The sequence below is a fragment of the Tauraco erythrolophus genome, chromosome 6 (genome assembly GCF_009769465.1).
Source record: "Tauraco erythrolophus isolate bTauEry1 chromosome 6, bTauEry1.pri, whole genome shotgun sequence".
Taxonomy (NCBI): Eukaryota; Metazoa; Chordata; class Aves; order Musophagiformes; family Musophagidae; genus Tauraco; species Tauraco erythrolophus.
This window is the reverse complement of record NC_141470.1, coordinates 71,149,469-71,169,032: the sequence shown is the minus strand read 5'-3', so window position 1 is coordinate 71,169,032 and position 19,564 is coordinate 71,149,469. Positions and strand designations below refer to the sequence as shown.

At 56.1% G+C, this 19,564-nt stretch overlaps 1 protein-coding gene across 1 annotated transcript; it reads right to left on the bottom strand.

Annotated features, from left to right (window-relative positions):
* Positions 1–13,177: 13,177 nt before the first annotated feature.
* Positions 13,178–17,852, bottom strand: VCPKMT (valosin containing protein lysine methyltransferase). Its single transcript, XM_086613446.1, has 6 exons — positions 17,641–17,852; positions 17,359–17,469; positions 17,103–17,175; positions 16,035–16,154; positions 14,445–14,549; positions 13,178–13,873 (listed from the first exon to the last, which is right to left on the bottom strand). The coding sequence occupies exons 1-6, from the start codon at positions 17,850–17,852 to the stop codon at positions 13,859–13,861; spliced, it is 636 nt and encodes a 211-aa protein (XP_086469572.1). The 3' UTR covers positions 13,178–13,858.
* Between the last annotated feature and the right edge of the window lie 1,712 nt (positions 17,853–19,564).

Sequence of the window (19,564 nt, the reverse complement as noted above, 5' to 3'; positions counted from 1 at the left end):
CCACGGTCAATAAAATCTTTGCCAACTGGAACAGATATATTAAACCTGGTTGGCTCGGAGGGTAATGCCAGCTAATAAATAAACAGGGTCGAAAACTAAACCGTCGCAAACAAGCGTGTCATTCAGCGCTCCCTGTGAGACGCCGCGGCAGGGCGCGGAGGGCGACGATAGTAATTAAGCAAGCAATTAACGCTAGATGTGAGGCTGCCTCCCAAAGACACCAGGAAATCCAGACTACAGCTGTGTTGGCATTGCTTGTCCTGGCAAAGACCCTGCCCGTACTGGAAAGGGGGTTGCACGTGACGCGCACCCTGAGTTTGGTTCGTTTGCGGGTGCTTGGTCCATATTTTGGGAGAAGCAGCGTGTCGGGGGCTTGACAGCCCCCAGCAGGTACCAAACCTCTCCATCAACTTTGGTGGGATCCGTGCTGCCCGCTCCGTCCCACCAAAACGCTGCTGGAAAATGCCAGCCGGGGCGAAGGAGCGGGAGGAGCAGCGGCTCTTCCCCGCTGCCGGGGCTGGGGAGCCGGCGCAGCGGCGCGAGCTCCCCGAGCATCTTTCCCCGCCAGCTGCTTTGTCAGCTTGGAGCTCTTGGAAAAGAGAACGGGATGACATTTCTGTAGCAGAGCCAACATCTAACGCGCTCAACTTGGCTGCGGTGCGTGCGTGGGGCTGTGGTCAGGCACGACGGTGGGGGCAAAAATGCCTTTAAAGGTAGATCTAAATCAAATCTAAATCTAATTCTGCGTGCCCGGCACACGCAGCAGCACTGGCATCGTTCTTCCCAAAAAACACATCAGAGGGTCTCCGTGCATCCCCAACCCAACCCGGTCCCTGCAGTGACAGACCAAATGGGGGGCGAGCAGCTGGGAAAGAGTGAAACTGGAAAAGTTGGGGAGACCCTTTCTGCACCCGCTCCTGCTCGTGGGCACCTGTCTGGTTTTTGTAGTCACATTTCCCGACGTAACGTCCCGCTGGCACTGACATGCCGACATGAAAGCCGTTGGAACGCTGCTTTCGGCCTTTGCATGCTCTAAGTGAAAGTGAACAAACCCCCGTGGCTGCTGCTAGCTTAAATTGCTAAGGTTTTTATATAGATATATTAAAAAAAATTGCACAGGTTTAGCTATATTGGTGTTCAGTGGATTCCCAGCTAAAAGCATCCTCTCCGTGGGATGTTAACCACTGCCAGAGTCTGCAGGAAAGCTGGTACTTGCTCAGACCCTGGAGGAGACAATGGCTTTAAACCTAAAGAGGGGAGATTTAGATTGGATATAAGGAAGAAATTTTTCACTCTGAGGGTGGTGAGGCACTGGAACAGGTTGCCCAGAGAAGTTGTGGCTGCCCCATCCCTGGAAGTGTTCAAGGCCAGGCTGGATGGAGCTTTGGGCAACCTGGTGTAGTGGAAGGTGTCCCTGCCCATGGCAGGGGGCTTGGAACTGGATGATCTTTGAGGTCCCTTCCAACCCAAACCATTCTGTGATTCTATTCCATGTTCGTGAGCCGGGACTGCAGAGCTCGACCTGATCCTGCACGGACTTCCCAAACCTGAGGCTGATGACACCTGTTTGGACCCAGTGTTTTACGCCGGGCCAAAACCTTCGTGCTCGAGCCACAGCACCCCCATTTTCGTCCCCTCCCATCAGAGCAGCGCTGTCCTCCTGGCACCGGTCTCCCTCCATCCTAAAATATCCCCTCCGCAGAGGCCTCCCAGCTTGGACCGCCCCGCCAGCGCTGGCAGGGCGTTGCCTGCCGGCCTTTCCACGGAATTATATATAACGCCTTGAGTTTGGGGTTTGGGATTTTTTTTTTGGGAAGGAAACCTGTTGCCAAGCAATAGAGCCGCGGCTCCGCTTCCTCCTCCCGAAACCAAGCCCTAAAGGCGCGTGCACGTCCGCAAGTATTCCGCACGGCTGAAGCGGGGTCGCAGGAGGCTGGATCACAGGGAAAAAAACACTGGTGGGACTGGGAGAAGGTTTCCCTGTTGTTTTCCAGAGGCTGCAAAGTTGGAAGTGGAGAGTTGTTTGATCCTGGAGGCTGCAAAAGCTGCAGGAGAGCCTGAGGAACCCTAAGGGGTCCCGCGGGGAGGGCGGCAGCGCGTTCTCCCCGCGGATTTACACCCGGGCTGCGTAGGGTCTCCTGGACAACACGTTGCATAAAAACATGGAGGTTTTTCCCCCAGAAGGGGAGCGCTGTGGTGGACAGGCCAGGCCGGGCGCTGAGCCGTCGGAGGGGTCCAAACCTCCGCGCCGCAAAGCCGGAGAGCGGACATCAGTGCCCACGATCCCGCCGCTCCTCAATTAATGGCTCCCACAGGATGCCAGCGGGTGTAGGTTAATGAGAGGGTCAATATGGACCCGAGTCCTTCATGTGGGAGGATGATGGTGCCTGTTTGCCGCCTTGGGAAAGCTCTGGTGGGAACGATGGCACCAACCCTGTGATTGACTTTGGCCGCGGTGCCGACGGGCATCACCCGTGCCACAGCCCTGGTTGGGGGTGGGGCTGGTGGGGGCACAGCTTTGCTTCAGGCACAGCCAGGCTGACACCCCGAAATACAACCGTGGGAGAGTTTTGCCTCGCAGCGAACCGTCGGGATACCAAGTTTTCCTGATTTTTTCCCCAGCTGTTCATCTTCGGAAGGATAATCGCACCGGTGTGCTTTCCTCGTTAACCGCCCTCAGATTTTCCAGCCGGAGCCTCGGTGTGCCACGCTGTGGATTAGAGTTATTCTCCTTTCTCAGCTGAGGTTCCTCAAGGAGCTTTGATTTAACAGGGTGCCAGCGAGTCCCCATTTCCCACCGCTGAGGCACTGGGATGCCCCACCCTCCTCTGCCACCCATCCCTCCCCACATCATCCCCTCTTTTCTCCCTCAAATACATCTTGTACAGAACGTGCGGCTAAAACGAAAGCAAGAAGGTCGGTGGAACCGGCAGCGCCTGCGGGATGTGACTCTACAAGCTCCCTGTACCCGGGGAACCCCGACCGGCCAGCTCAGGGGGTAAAAAGACATTTAGCCCGGGAGCAACCACCAAATTTTGGCACAAGGATGGGCAGGCTGTGATTTGCATCGCCAGATCACAAGTTGCTTTTAAAGGATGTGACCTAATTAAGTTCCAGCTCGTTTCAATATGATTTTCATAGTCGCACACGGGGTTTTTTTTTTTGACCTGTATAACCAGCCCCATCCTGGCAGGAATGTTTTAGGTTTGGAAGCAGAAGAGGAAAAAAAACATCTAAATTCCTTCTAGGAGCAACCAGAGGGGTCTCCAGTGCTGGTGAACCAGAGGCTGCGAGAGCTGGAAAAAATCAGTCACTGGTGGATGCAGTGGAGTGTTTTGGATCGCAAACCAGTTTGAATCCCAGTTTTTGCGGTTCGTGGTGCAGAGGATGAGCCGGTTCTCCCATCCCTCTTTACGGCGTGCCCTAAATCCGGCTGAATGGCTGGATTTAGGGCATGCTGGGAAGAGGGATGGGAGAAACTGGGATGAAAGGAGCCCCTCCTTGGACCAACCATCCTTCCCAGGTGTCAGCGTTGGGTCTTACATGAGATGCCTCCAGCCAAGATGGGTCCCATGAGATCCCATTATCCCATTGGGGCTCCTAAATACAGGGTGAAGCCAACCATCTCTTGCAACCAAACCTCCCCAGGAGCCTTTTAAATCCCAGCAAATATTAGTTTGTGCCTTAATTTTCTCCAGAGGGATGGCCGAGGAGGACCTGTTCACCGATGAGGGTAACACGTGTCGCTGGGAAGGGCATCCGCGCGCTCCAGCCCGGTCCCTACGTTTTCCCCGCAGTGAATCCCGCTTTTGCCCTTGCCGAACCTCGGTGACGTTGGGGTTCTTCTGCAAACTGGGGATTTGAGGATAAAAGGAGGTTTCTTGAAGCTTCCTGGCCATCCTCGGGCATGCTGGTGCCTGCATCTTCCCTCTGCCCTGTGCTCCCGGGCTGTGCCAGCTGCGGGGCAACGCCGTGCCACGGCATTCGCTTTGCAGAGCACCCGGAGCAGAACGGCGAAGGGCACCTCCGCCACCCCCTGATCCCCTCTGCCCCTCGTCCTCCTTTTTTTTATGGCTGAAGCTGGCGGGGAGCGAGGTGCAGGCTCAGCCATGGGGTTTTGCCCGACCCGCTGCGGCATCCACGCCCCAGCAGCTACGCCCGTAATCCCTGCCGTGAGGTGCGGCAGGAATTACCTGTTCCTGGACTGCTCGAACTTGCCCTGCGTGGCTCGGGCAGCTCCCTGGCTCCTCCAGACCCCCCCAGATGAATTTGAGGCTGGCACAGCCAGCGTGCCAGCCACTGCTTCTCCTGCTGGCAGCAGCTTTGCCACCACGGGCGGTGGGATGGTGGCAGCAGGGATGAGCCATGATCTCTTTCTGGGGTCCCGAAAATTAAATAAACACGGGAAGACCATCCTGGTGGGACAGACAGAGGTGGCCTGAGGAGATACGGGGTGACCAGTGACACAGTCTGACCTGGCTCCGACACTACTACCCGGGATTTGCCTCCAGGATTCCCCGACACTGCCATGACATGGTGAATTTCCCGGCTGACGCTTCATTTCAGGGGATGCCCCGGGTGGTCCTGGCCAGCCTCTGAGCAGGGAGGTGACTTGGCGACTTCCAGCTACCATATGACATCACACTCTTGGCTCCACTGGCTTCTCCTGAATTATGGTTTTCCAGAGGAGTGGCTGTGCCGGTCCCAACCGCCTCGCTCTGGCTGGTTTATCAGCTCCCGGCTGAGCCGGAGTAGAGCCAGAGTCCTCCCCAAACCTGGTATTGCCCAAAATCCCAAGTGCTCCCGCTGAGGGATATGCCCTGGGTGGCAGGATGGGTGGCCACCCATCATCTCCCCTCTCCAATAGGGTCCCGGGGGGGGCTCTCAGGCCCCCCCATGCCACGGCTCAGGGCATTTGCTTTCCCTGGGTGAGTTTATCTCATCCGGTGCCGGTCACGGAGCAAACCCCGCTCCTTGCTCAAGAGGAAACGAAACAGCCGCCACTAACGGCCCCGTGCAGCCCCCCTCCCTTCGGCACAGCTTTGGAGGGGTTTGTCTGTGCCACGCACCAAAGCAGCTATTTGGTTTGGGGTTTCTTTTGGCTATTTTGACACTAATTCAGTGTTCACGTGCAAACCCCACGTCTGGGGTGCTGCGGGCCCCCCCCGGTTGGCTTGTCCCTGCAAGCTCAGAAGCAGGACAGCCAATGTCCAGAGGATTTGGGGAGCTCGTTTCCCACTAATTTCTGTGGAAATGGGGCATTTCAGCGGCTCTGGCAGAGCAGGAGCCCCATGGCAGGGCAGGGGGGTCAGAGGACCCCCCTGGTCTCCCTGTGTGGGGCCGGAGCCAGCATCCGCAGTCCCTTTATGGGTCATTTTTGGTGTTTCCCTCCACTGGGAAACTCCGAGCTGCTCTTTGCCAGCAAGAAATGGGAGCAAAAAGCGCAGCCCCTTCCCGAGAGGGGCTCAGCCCTTGGCCTTGTCTCGGTGTCCCTGTTTGCTTTGGAGACTCCTGATCCCAGGAGGGGCAGGATCCGACCCTGCGGGTACGGTCGACAGCAGCAGCTAAATAGGCTCCAAAAGGGCTGCATGAGGATGTGATTTTGGTTTGTATTTGTGTTAAACACCACAGGACATCACTGGGAAAGGTCGGCTCCATCGTTTGCCAGCAGCTCTTGCGTGGGTTTCAGGAGCTGCCGCTCCATTTGGGCAGTGCACCGGGGCGCACGGCCCCTTCTCATCGCCTGGCCATGGACAGAGCAGCCTTCTTCGGGCAGAGGTGCCCGGAGCATCCTTCACCCCCGGCACCGAGCCATCAGCCCGAGCAGAGCCCCGAGGTTTGGCCATAGAGGGGTGAACCCCGTGGTCCCCCCAGCCCGTCCCCAAGGGCCACCCGCGACGCTGCGACCAGCGATTACACCGACTGTCCTGCACACGACATCGAACCCCGTCCGTCAGCTCCCACCAATAATCCCCCGGGACAAAAGACTCCGAGAGCAGCTCCGGCCTCGCCAGTAATTCCTCCCCTGCACCCTAATCCCCAGCCCTTCTGTCACAGCGGCCAAATCCAATTAACCGTGCAACGATCGCGCTCCACCCTCCCGGCCCGGCGGGTGTTCGAACAGAGTCGGCAGCTGGTGGGCGCGTGCGGACCCTGCGTGGGGTCCCTTGGGGGCAGGCACTGGGGGTGGCACCGCTGGAGAGGAGCATCCCTGTCCTTTCGTGGGGTTTAATTCCCAAAAAAAGGACCTTCTGATAGCCAGGAGGTATGTCTGGGCAAGGGGTAGATGCTCTGGTCCTCCTCCGACCCGGCACGGGGAATGGCTGGGGGTGGGACGGATGCTCTCCGACCCGCCACACTCCTGAGGCTGCCAAGGGCTTTTCCCACGATCTGATTCACGAATAAAAATGGGCTCGTGATGGAGGCACCACAAATGCAGGACGGTCCCGACAAACCCCCGCCGGGAACAGGGAACAGCCAAATAAACAGCCAAAATGTTTTTATTTGCGGCCTTCGCCAGGGAAGCAGCACTGATGAACTCGAGCTGTGAGTTCAGGATGTGAAATCAGATATTTTTGGGATGGCTGAAGCTTGTGGGACAGAAAGGAGCAGCGGCACGAGGAGAGCTGGAGGATGCAAAGGCAGCACGGCACTGGGAGGGGGCTTTGGTTGGGACCACCAGGGACCTGCTGCCGACAAGACGCTGCCTCTCCAGGCACAGGCTGAGGGATGAGGCATGGAAATGATGGTTGGCCCCACAGAAGTGCCGGGCAGCGCCTTCAGTCGAGCGGAGAAACGTGTGGAAGTGGAGGCTGAGTCCAAGGGGACAAGGTTGAGCCCGGCCCGGGGATGGCTGGGGCGGCGCGTTGGCCGCCGGTGGCTGCTCCAAGACCTGAGCTAATGTTTAGCTTTGGACTTTGCCGAGTTGTCCAAGGGGCAAAGGAGGATGAGGGCAGGTGACTCGCGCGGGGCGGAGGGTGGCCACGAGCCGGTTTGGAGCTCTGGCGCGGGGGGGTGTGATCTCTGGGTGTAATTTCTACTGGTTTGGTCCCGGTTCAGCAGAAGGACGTTTGCTGACAAGGTCCTGCTGAGCTCCCCCCTTGAGCTCAGCTCTTCATACAACGCTCAGCCCTTCCTGATTTATGGTATTCCTGGAACGCCGGGCTCCAGTGCGGCGTTTGTAAGGGCTCACTAAGGGGACATCGCCATGGACAGGACGAGGAGCCTCATTAAGGACGTTATTAAGGACTATTAAATGGCTCCGTGTCACTTGGCGCAGCTCAGCCCCATCCCGGGCAGCTCTGGTTTGACCATGGCCACGTGTTTCCTCTCCGTCCCCATCACCTCCACCCTGCAGCATCCCGAATCTTTACGTTTTGAGTTTTGCCTTGCTGGGCAATTTCGCACGACAAGGTTTTTCCAATCCCAGATTATTCTAATGACACCGCCGGCGAGCTAAAAATAGGAGAAAGGCATTTTCTGCCTCTCCCCCACCAGCCGCTGCCGGGAGCACGGGGACGGCACCGGCAGCGGGAGCCTCCGAAGTGTTTGCGGAGAGCGTTTGGAGAGTATCACACCTCCCCTTTCCTTCCCCAGCCGTGGTTCTTTAAATATCTGGCCCAAATCCACAGGAGCCTGGAGCTGCTTAACTCTTTCTTTGCATTTAAACCAAAAGGAAACCAGGCACCTAAACCGGGCTGGCTGAGGAATTGGGGTGCTGGGTCCGAAACTGCCCCGGGAGCTCCTGAGGGCATCAGGGCAGGAAGCACCAAGCTGGCAGGAGCAACTTGGCCACGGCACGGGTGGTGGGGACGGGGCAGAGGTGACCTCCTGGCTCCTGCGGCGACCTCCCGGCTCCTGCGGCAACCTCCTGGCTCCCACAGGGCACACAGCACCTGCCTGGTCCATCCCACTCGGCTTTTTCTTGCACCACAGCCCTCCCGGAATTCTCCAGGTCCTGCATGGGGTGGGAAAGGCTGTGAGCCAAGGCAGGAAAGCAACCCCTGCATCCATGCTGCTCTCCCAAAACCGGTGTGCTCTCCTCCCAAAAATGATGCACATCCCCCAAAATGGTGCTCTGCCTCTCCAAAGAAGTGATGTGCTCACCCCCCCCGAAATTATGCACCCCCCCAAAAAGCGATGCACTGCCTCAAAATCCAGCCACACTGGATTTAGCAGCTGAACACGACTGGCAGAGCGAGGGGAAGCAGCAGCTGAGCTGGGGCCTCCGCCATGGATTCGGGAGCGACGGATGAGCTGGTGTCAGCAGGAGGTGGACAAAGACTTTCCTTCCACCCGCGGTTTTCTTCTCAGGGTGATGCTCAGCGCAGCACGCGCCAGGTTATTTTTCTGTTTTATTTTTATTTAAGGCACCTCATGGGATCCTGCACTCACCAAGGGTGCCTAGAGCTCAGGACTCCGCGGGGATGTTGGCACATCGTGGCTCCGCATGGCCTCACCGGCCCTCGGCTGGTGCCAGACCACGTGCCCAAAATGGTCACTATCGGCTTCATCCACCGCTCCAGCCCCGATTCCTGGAGCCGGCGCTGAGAAAGGGTCCGTGCATCACCCTGGGAGTGAGAACTGGTCCCAGTGTGCAGGCGAGGATGCACACGGGGAGGTGCGGAGCAGCCAGCCTGGGGCCATTGCCATCAGGGATACAACCCCACGCTTTTCCCCTCCGGGCGCAGCCGGTCCTAACCAGAGGCAGATGAAATCCCTGCGGAGGGACGGGCTGCGGAGGGCAGTCAGAGTGGAAGGAGAAGTGGCCGAATCCTGCTGCCACGGAAGGGAACAGAAACGCCGGTGAGCCAGCGGCTGCCCCTGCCGCATGCCGGCGATTGCACCGGAGAGAAGCCGCTCGGCCCCGGCCGCCGCGATGGATGAGTCAGAGATTTCAGGCACAATGGGAAGCGTGGGCTCAGCAGAGATGGGGACATGCCGGGACAGGGACGTGCCGGGATGGGGATGTGCCAGGACAGGGCCTCGAGGCCGCCGGGCACTGCAGCACCATGAGCAAAACCTCCTCCAGGACGGGGCGCGGAAGCAGCGGGAAGAAACGCGGCGAAAGGAAGGAACCGGGTGAAGTCATGGCGGTGCACGTGGAGAGCCCACCTCCCTCCTGCCCGCTGCTGCCTTCTCCCTGACGCAGCCTTGGCCTTTTTTTTTAAAAAAAAAAAGCAAATCAAACCAAACCCAGAAGTGTAAGAGGAATAAAACCACAACCGAGCCCAAGCAGGAGCCCCGTGTTGCCACCCGCGTTGCCACCCACGCCACCTACTCCAAGTCACCCCGACAAGCCCTCGGCTGCTCCCACGTCCCGCAGGGGAGCTCGCGGGGGCAGAAATAATTGGCACACGCTAATTACAGGCGTGAAGATGGAGGAGCTGCTGGCAGCCACGCAGCCTCAGGCACGCGGCGATGGGAGAAACCTCCCGTGGCAAAGCCAGGGTGGGCTCAGCCGTCCATCCCGAGGGGCGGTGGGAAGCATCTTCCAGAAACATCTCTGAAGGCCAAAAAATATTTTCCAGAATTGCAGCTGCTACTCTCTGCGCTCATCAGCATCTTCCTTCCCCTTCCTGCGGGACGGTGGCTGGGAGGAGAAGGGGATCCTCGGAAGGATCTCAGACGCCAGCATGGACCACCTGCTCCATCACCCTGCCGAGGTCCTGGGTGACTGCAGGGTGGGAGCACCCAAACACCCGCACCCAGGGCTGAAAACCAAGGCTGCGTCGGAGCCGGCGCTCGCTGGCCTCTTTGTTGCAAATAACCTCTCCGATCGCCCAGCAGCAGAGAATAAACTTTTTTTTATTTCAGGATGTGAAAGGAGGTGAGTGCTGGACCGTGAGCTGGAGGTCCGACGGCTTCCCCGCTCCGGGGAGGACAGGGCACGGCACTGGCAGCAAGCCCTCGCCACGGCAAACCCACGCTGTTTCGGGAGGCAGCGGGTGGTGAAGGCGTCGATCCCTCTTCCTTCTTGCCCACGGGCCGTGCCTGCAGCACACGCCAGGTCAAGGAGCCACATCAGCACCACCACGGAGGGGCATCCCCATCCCCGCACCGCTGACCACCCCTGGGTCAGGCTGGCGGAACGCCCGGGGTATGGAACGCCGCGGAAGAGCCCAGCAGTCGCTCTGCCAGCATCATGGTCACCCGCTGCCGCCGCGCCTGCCGCAGTCCCCAGGGAGCCTCGCTCAACCCTTTTGCAGAAAATAGACAAAATTGCTACAGTTTTGGGTTTTTTTTCCCCCCCCCCCAGGGAGGGCACATGCAAACTGGGATCCTGTGCTCTCCCTCGGCTGGGCCCAGCTCCTGTCTCGGGGAGCTACGAGGCAGAAGACGAGCACGGCTGGGCACGGGAGCCCCGGGCGTAACCTGCCGTCGCCCAGCGGGTGAGTTTGCAGCAGCTCCTCGGCTGAGGCGCAGGAAACGGTGCAACGGCAGCGACCGGCCGCAGGCTCCGGGGCGGCCGCTCTCGCTACACGCGGCGGAAACACCGTTGAATTGAGCCACTTGCCCGTCCACGGAGGAGCCGAATGCTGCAATCTGTGGGAGCAGCAGCAGACCCGCCGTAATAAAAAGCCTTTTCTAACGCTACCTCTTCACGCTGCAGGCAAGAAGTATCGTTTTCTAAGAGGAAAATCCATTTTTCCAGGATTACGTGCCACAGAAAATGATTATACAGCTGCAGAGGACAGACTTCCCAAGCAAAGCCACCAGCCCCGTGGGACGTGTGGGCTACGGGTCCTGACCCCACGCAGTCCCGGGGGGCTCCGCGGCAGCGCCGGGGGACACGCAGGAATTTCTCGTGGATGGCCAGATCCGGATGCCAGCACACACTGTGGCAGCTGCCCCGTGTCCCGTGCTTGCCCTAGCAAAGGAAAAAGATTAATCACAGAGCATCAAGAGTGAATCTCCCGAGGTCCCACAGGTTTCTATGTCGTGACTAATATTGCGACAAGAAGCCATCAGCGATTCCCGCGGCCAGTGCTGGGCGGGCACTAAACACCGTGCTCTGTTCCCGGCCGTCGCTCCAAGTGGAAGTGAAAAGCTACACGGGCAGTCACAGAGAGTGAGCAGCTCGGCAAAGCCTCGGTGGGACCACACGACGACGGCACCGGCACCGATGTCGCTGAGACGTGGGAGCTGCCGGAGGGACCAGGTGGGAACGAGCCACCCGCCGAGGCCGTGGTCCGACCCGAGCGCGAGGCGATGCTGCGCCGGCACGCGAGCGTCACGGCTCTCCCACGGAAATCGCCCGTCACCTCCGCACCCACAACCCACGCAGAGCGTTTCCCATCGTTCGAGCTGGCGCCGAAACTATTCCAGAAAATCATCCATCATTTAAGAGTGACGTTCGGCAAACGTCCCGGTCTCCCTAACGTCTCTGCCCGTGACCGGCAGCACCAAACCCGCCCCTGCGACCACAGCTCGGGGCGGTTCGCTGCTCTCTTCCACAAGAGTGCAGACAAATTTTGGCAAGACGATGCGGAGGATGGGTACCCAGCTCGGGCACCGCAGCTTCGGTGCTGCCGGCTCCCATGGCAGCCAGCTCGAAGGCAACTGCGCAGCCGTCGGAGCCAAGGGAGGGATGAGCCCTCCCATGCGGAGGGCGCTGGGGCAGATGCGGGCCGGGATGGTGCGTGGGCACTACCGGGCACCCCGCTGTGGCCGAACCTCGCTGAAGAGACCCCACGTTCATGTGAGTGGTGCTGCTGGCACACGGTCTCCCCACGGGGACAGAGAGCCAGGACAAAAAGCCAACGGGGACAATGGGGATGGGTGGGGGAGCAGAGGGGCCGGCAAGAAGCAGGACCAGCGTCTCCCTCATGCCCCAATGTCCATGAGGGCCCCAGGCTCGCTCCCGGTCAAGAGCAGTAATCCTTGTGCCATGGCACCCACCAGCCCTACGGGCACCCCCTTCCCAGCCACCTCACCTCAGCCTCGCCACGAGGATCCCAGCCCTCTAAAAGCCCTTTTTTCTCCCCCCAGAAACCAGCCGTTTCATCTGGTGGCTCCGGGACATGATGCGGAGGCGGCAGCTGTGGCGCACGTGACGCCCCTCTCCCCACCGCCCCGGTTAGCGGCGGTTGTGTCTTCGGAGACCGAGAAGCGGCAGCAGAAGCAGTTTGGTTTTACATCCCCCATGGTGGTGGGTGCAGCTGGTGCCAGGGAGCTGGTGTGGGGGTGGGACAGGACCCTCCACCTCCCGAAAAGTCCCTCTCACCCAGCAACATTCACGATTTGAACACTGCAGGCATGAAGTCGAGGGCACGGAAGAGAAAAACCCAAGTTCCTTTTTTCTCCCGCAAGAGAGATCTGAGCCCCTATATAAAAGGAAGTGTGGAAACTGCACGCCCCATCCGTAAAATATGATGATTCTGTTGGCACCAAACCCCGGAGAAATGCTGCTCCCCCCTTCCAGGGGTCTGGAAGCAAAGAGGCTGCGAAGAGGCTGGGAGACGCTACCAGAAGACGGCACAGCTCTCGCGCTGGCCTCACACCGCGCCTTCGGATAACTCCTCTGAACGAGTTTCCACCAGTGGGTTTTTACACCACTGGTGTAAAAACGCCAGTAAACACCTTCCTGCAGGCCACGTGTTAATTAAGGAGCTTTTTTCCTAACAGAGTTAACAAATAACGCGCGCGGTTACGACAAATTACACCCTCGCTGTGCCGTGCGTTCGCTAATCATCGCTGCGGCGCTCTGCATGCCAGGGCAGTGCCTCACGGGGTGGGAAGTTTGCGAGGAACGCTCCGACTGGAGACAAAGAGCCTGAGCTCAGGGCAGGTCCACAAAGCACCCGGGTGCCCATGAGCAAAGCTCCTTCCAAACCAACAGCTGAGGTTTGAGAAAACTCAGAAGATTTAGCCTCAACACTCGGGTTTCCGAAACAGGGACCACTTGTGCGGAGAGCAGTGGGAATGAGAACAGGGAACAGGCTGTTAGGATTTCTGCTGAGCACCACCTCCACCAGATCAGACCTACTTCCGAAGCACGCGGTCAGGGCTGCGGGATGACGCAGGCCGCCGCAGCCGCTCCCGCCACAGAGCAGAAGCGGAATTTCCTTTGAAATCACATCTCGAAGCCACCGCTGCGCAACAACGAGAGGCGGCCTGGTGAGAACATCGACAGCAACAACAAACCTGCTCACCACGGGAGGCTGAAGGTGTCAAACTTTAATGCTGCAGACCCTTACACCACAGAAGGGCGGGTGGAATTAAAAGGAAGAACAATTTTGTGCGGGCACAGGGACCATCCGTGTGCTGTATCTGTGCAGTACCTACCTCCAGGATGCCCTGCTCCTGGAACAAGGCTCCCAGGACCTCTGGAGTGACACAGAAACCACAGGCTGACAAAAAAAAAATCCCAAACCAACCACCATCCAAGACCCATCTCAAGCGCAGAAGTTCTACTGACTGGCTATCTGGGGCTGTGTGAGCCCGCTGACAGTCTTCTCCTCATGGAGCCTTTGGTGCCGGGTCCTGGGATCCGCGCTGCGAGCGCTCGGGAAGTCACTCGCTGCTCTCACAAGCGGCTGCCCAGCAGAGGTAACCAGAACATGCACCCAGCACTGATCTGGGTGAAGCTCTGGTTCCGTTTTCTGCCCTCCTCTGCCTCAGCCTGCAGACATCAGCAGCTCACATCTGTCCTCTTGGAAGGCGCTACCAGTGGATCTAGTCTGACGAGCCCACTTCTTCTGGTGCCTCATGCCAAGTCCACCATCCAGAAGCCGTTTTCTGCAGATGAGTCACAAACCACACTGGAGACAGTCCCTTTGCAGTGTTATTCTATACCCTCTCCCTCTTCTCCGGAGCTCTGCCAGCTGCCAGAGGACAGATAATGTGGTCAGAGATCTCATGATGGAAAATTCTGCAAAGAGAGTTAAAAAAAAAAAGTGGAGATTTTTAAGTGGCCCGTTTTTCGTTTAAGCGCTAGACCCACATGTTGTGTCAGCACAATATGCAAAAGACTTTCTACATGCATAGCTGTCTGCCCCATCAATTAACCAAAAAATGATCTAACCAACCCTGACGGGCACCAAGCACCACCTCTAGAGACTGGTTTTGGGGAGAGGGCTGTACAGCAGAGCACGCAGTACTAAAAGCAGCGGTGGGAGAATTATTTTTATTACTTCGGTGCCCCAAAACCCCAGTTTTCAGATCCCACTGCACTGCAGAGCAGGAAGCAGAAGAGGAAGTCGACGTGCAGCTCAAAGATGGTCCTGCTGAAGACAAGGGCTGGCACCAGGCAGAGCGCTGGGTTTAGGGACAAAGCAGCTCCTTTGTACACGCACAGTTCTGGGCTGCGGTTCCGCAGGGTCCCTCATGGTATTTCACAGTCGGTTTAAGAGCTTCCCCCCCGGAACGTTCACGCTATGCCAAGTAAACAGCAGCTCCGTGGATTCCTGGCAGCGTTCGCCGCGCCAGTTAGATTAACCTACCGTGCGTTTCCTGTGGATGTTCACGATGTGAATGTCTTCGCTGCGGTACTCCTCATCGTGCTTATCCAGCGGAATTTTTTCCAGCTCAAAGTCCGCCTGAAGCAGCTGGTTATCGAGAGAACACACAGAGAAATTCAAATGACACCGATTGCCCTTTTGAACGCGGCGTGCCCAGCTAAAAAGGCCCCACTCCATTCCCACACCATTCCATTAAAGGCCTCTACAAACACACAACCTGTTTCCTCCCATTCAGCACGTTTGTCCTCGTTTTAACCACTCCAGTGCCAACTGGAAGCTACAGACACTTTGCAACAGTTAGGAAAAATCTGAAAGCTTGTGATAAAATATTTTGCTTCCTCCCATCTCCAAAGTGCTAAGCCAAACCACAGCACCTGCCTCTGTCTGCCACCCTCCTCAACTGGAGGGGAGGGGCAAAGAAAAGGCTAAAAAAACCCCAGCATCAACTCTTGTGATGTGCTCAGAAGATTAACTTGGCTGAACTCTGGCAAGCCGAGGAAGGAAATAAATTACAAGAAACCAGAAATAATCCAGGAACACCTACACCTATTGTGTTTATTGTGGGAGCGGCACCTCAGCAGAGCTGATGTCAATTATAGCAACCCTCCAAGCAGTCAGGTCCCCACAAGAGTTCAAGGCATGGCTAATTATCAGAGATGCTTTCATTAACACGTACAAATCGCCCCGGAATTCTTGCCCTTCCACTTTTTTTGCGCTGTTATTATTACGTATAATCGAGTACTCCTGCACAAGGGCTGCTTTTCAGCAGACTTCACTGGTGCAGAGTTAAATCCTGCACTGACCATCACCCCCAAAACCTCAGGAGGGATTCAGCTGTCACCTGTGTTCCTCCTCTTTACCTGCACAGAAAGCCCAGCTGGACTATTTAATTCCATCACCTATTAACGCTCTCTCAGTAGGAGGGGAAAACTTTTGCAAAAGCAACTACGTGACTTAGCAGAGTCTTGAGTTCCTGAGCCATTCTGGAAAACTTTACCTGTATATCCCCTCTGCTTTCAATGAAACGCACTAAAAGAGAATAAATTTCCACAGACTAAGTCGCAATAACCTCTGGTAACATCAAGACAACCACTGCAGAAAGGCGGCACCAACCGACTGCTAATTCACTCGCTCCTACAAAAATGATTGTTTGGATTTTGACAGACACTGCCTCACGTATGGCGGCCCCTTTGCCAATCTGGAAGGTGTCACAAGCTAGAGAGGCTGGTAACAACCTGTGCAAGTCTGGCTGCCTGGATCAAAAGCATCAATACAGGTAGGATGAGTAAGGCAAGAAGGGTTAGTTCGACCTTTTGAGGGAAGAAATGCTCAGGAAGGATCCAGAAAGTCTATACTGGTCAAGTTGGCCAACAAATTCAAGAGTCACCATCCAAACCTTCTGCCCCATCTAAAGACAAACATGCTTCCCCTGCTACAAACTCTACTTTGTGCAGTCAGCCTGGATTTGTACACGTAGCAACTGCCATTGACGTCCAGCTGATCCAACGCAAAGATGACCTGTATCCCAGCTACATTCCTAATGTTCAAAAAGCACGCATTAAAAACACTTACCTCAAAGTATTTTCTCTCAATTTCAGGATTCTTTCCCATAGTCCTCTGCTCATAACAGCACAAGACGCACGTATCGGGGCCAGTAAGGTCCTTCAGTGTCTTCAGTAATGGTTCTAATGACTGCCCAAAAGAGGTTAAGTATTTCTCACTCAGATTTCAAGTTCATTTCACTGGTATGATACCCTCTAACTACAGAAAGTCTAAACCTAAGGGAAAACTTTCCAGTTTTGCTTTTCAGGGAGTTATTTTTAGTGCTTTAACTGGGACAAAAAGAACGTGGGGGCAAGCTGGAAAGCAGAGAAAGGGAGACTGCATAGGAGAAGAGTTTCACAGACTGACCAAGAAAATTGCACTAGCATCAAAGCCAAAAACATTCCACACTTCCGAGTGGGCACTTCCTTGAGGCACACAACAATGACTATTTCTTGACATGTTTCAAAAGCGAGAGTTTTCCCAACTGTTCTTGAGACATGGCTCAGATCCAGACCACTACATACGCAAATGGCACCAACACGCAGAGCCAAGGCAAGGTGCTGGTAAGACCACTGAAAGGACGCTGGGACATGGGGCTCTTCAGGTCATTTCCCTGTTCTTGCACCTTCTGTTAGCTCTCTGTGCACATCCTACAGAGCTCCAGCTGAGGAAATGGGGCAGACAACAACAGTCACTTAGCTAGAGCATGATTTCTCCTTTTGCTTTCCCACGGGACGTGTGAGGAGAATCCAAACAATGCAGATGTAGCACTATTAAATTTCATTTACCAAGGCATTAAACAGTTCACAGCTATCAGTTGCAGTGTTCTGCTTCACACTTCATCCCAAATGTAAAAAAAAAAAAAGGGGGGGGGGAGGCACAAACACTAAGTTTGGTGGGTTTTTTAAACATAAAAGTGTCTCTGGTTCAATCTCAAGCGGCCTTCAAGCTGTTAAAAATGCCTTTTCCAGCCTCATTCTACGTTTCTACGGGGACCAAGACGCAGCACAATATTTATTGGAACGCTTCTCGCGCTGAACCCACACCCTTCCCAGGGCAGCGTTCCTACAGGGGCTTTGCAAAGCCCTCATTTACCTCCTCGTAGTAAATGCAATCAGCCATCAGTATGTAATCAGGGGGAGGCTGAAACTCTGCTACATCTTCACCCCTAAAAAGAAGAAAAAAAAAAACAAACACAGGTGAAAACGAGCCTCGGTGATAATAACACTACTAAAGGACCGAGCATGGAGTTAACTCCTGCAGGAGTGTTCCAAGGTACATTTAGCAACCGAACACGGCGGGAGCGAAGCCCCGCTGGAGGCGAACGGAAACATTAAAGGCTCATACAAACCATTTCAGTACCTCGGCTCGGACTGACCCCGTCACCAGGTGTTTGTTCTTCTCGATATTGACCAGCAGCAGCTCCTGCAGCTCCTCCAGGTCGGTGACCGTCACGTTCGCGCTGTAACACACACGGGGTCACGGCCGGGCCCCGCGCCACAGCGCCGACACGCAAAATTTAACACAATTCCCGCCGATCACGCAACACGGCGCGGGGAGAGGCGGGGAAAGAGGGAGCGGGGAGGAGCGGAGCGGCCCGGCCGCCCGCAGCCCCTCACCCGGCGCCGCTCACCCCAGCGTGGCCGCCATGATGCCGACGGCCCCAGTGCCGGCGCCCAGTTCGAGGACGTGGCGGCGGGCGAGGGGGCAGGCGCCGGTCTCCAGGAATTTGGCGAGCACCAGCGCGGCGTCCCACACCACGCAGCCCACGCCGCCCGCCGCCCGCTGCTCCAGCCGCAGCGCCGGCCCGCCCCGCCGCTCCAGCTCCCGCACGAAGCCCGCCATGGCGGCGGCACTGAGGCGGCGCGGCCCCTCCTCCCGCCGCCGCAGGAAATGGCGGCCGGTCGTTCGCGGCTCCGTCGCCTCAGCGGTGCTCGGGATCGACGCCGCCGCCCTTCCGCCCGCACGTTGACACACAGGGATTCAAAATCTCCATCGGAACTGGCAAAAAATGCTTTTAAAACGCAGCTGACTGTGCAGCAACGTTTTTAAACGCCAAGGCTTTTTGAGTTTTAACTTGGATAGGTGGAAGAAAGTTGTTATTACTTTATTTCTTGACGTTTCTTCGTGATGCTCGCTCTCTTCCCCGAGGAGTTACTACAAGTTGCTAGGGATACCGAATGGTGTGTTCAGAAATATTTCTGAAAATTTGAGTGAATCTGGAGAAAAAAAAAAAAAAAAGAAACAAAAGATGGTTCCTTTTGTCCCTTCTTGGTTTTGATCTGGTACGGCGATGTCATAGCTCCGGAGCAGGGGAAAATGCCAAAACTCAGTACCTCAAAAATCAGATCACGGAAAGCAACTTAGAAAGATGTTTCTTTTGCTGTTCACTGCCTTCACGTTCCATCTGTTTATCTGCGCTTTTCTGAGGGAACTGCCTTTTCCTACAAAAGCCAACTTCATACCCAGCAATTTCACATTCCCCCCCCTTATTATTTTTTCCCCCCACTCTTTATCTATCCCTCTCATTATGAAGTAACTGAAATGGTAATTTATTGCTATCTCGGCATTCCCTCAAACCGCACTGGTGGGAATCCGACTGCCTTCAACCACTTCCACGGCCAAACTGTTCCTTTGGGAACGTGCCTTGCTGTACCCGCCATACTTCACGCTGCTGGCATCGCTGCTACCGCCCTGCCTCGGAATGGTTGTTTTTTTTTTCCTATTTTCCAGTTCCTGTTATGCTTGGAGGACAGTTTAATTGTGGGGTAAGTTATCCGTAAGCAAGGCCCCCTTTTCTGAATCATGCTGTGATTTATGTCTTTCAGGTTAACTCCAGAACTGGCCCTGGAAAGGTAGGAGTCACGTTTCCCGCATGGAAACACTCGTGCAGCTGCTGCTGCCTTCCAGCACAGCAAATACATTGTGTTCTCATATTATTGCCCCTGTTGGGAGATTGAATGGAAGAGGTTCCTGCTCTCCTCTCCCCTCATCCTCCTGGAGCTTTACTGTCCCAGCACTGCTGTTAATCAGTTGTGTGCACTGATGCTCTGAGCCCAACCTGCAAAAAAAACACAGGATCTTTTCCCATATCCAGTTTAAAGCACGACCCCACACAGCTGAAGGGGCACCAGGAGAGAAGAGGTGAGCAGATGAGGACGGCAGTGGGGTCAGGGACCTGCTTAACAGGATCTGACATTGCCAAAATAGCCATGTGGACTCACAGGCTTATGTCTGTCCTGTTGGTCTCTGGCAGAGGACAGGTCCAGACGGTCCCCCAGGAACCACAGTCACCTTTGCTGCCCGGGCCATCCCCAGACAGCAGCGAGAGGCTCTTGCAGGAATGCCTCCCTCTGTCCACGTTAACCTAACAGAGACCAATGGCCAAGGCTTGAGACTTCAACTGCATCGCTCTTTTTCCTCATCGAGCCATTCTAGGTCCCACTGGAAGTCAGGCATTTCTTTTTCTCTGGCTTCAACTGTGGAACTCAGAACTGCTGCCCAGACTCACTCTTTCACAGTCAGGTTAAGAGTCAAAAGAAGGATGCGTTTCACAG

Coding starts and splice junctions, on each gene's coding strand:
- VCPKMT (XM_086613446.1), bottom strand. CDS start 17,852: ATGGCGGGCTTCGTGCGGGAGCTGGAGCGGCGGGGCGGGCCGGCGCTG. Junction 17,176..17,358: donor CGAGCCGAGGTACTGAAATG/GTTTGTATGAGC, acceptor TCTTCTTTTTAG/GGGTGAAGATGTAGCAGAGT. Junction 14,550..16,034: donor TTGAGAGAAAATACTTTGAG/GTAAGTGTTTTT, acceptor CTCGATAACCAG/CTGCTTCAGGCGGACTTTGA.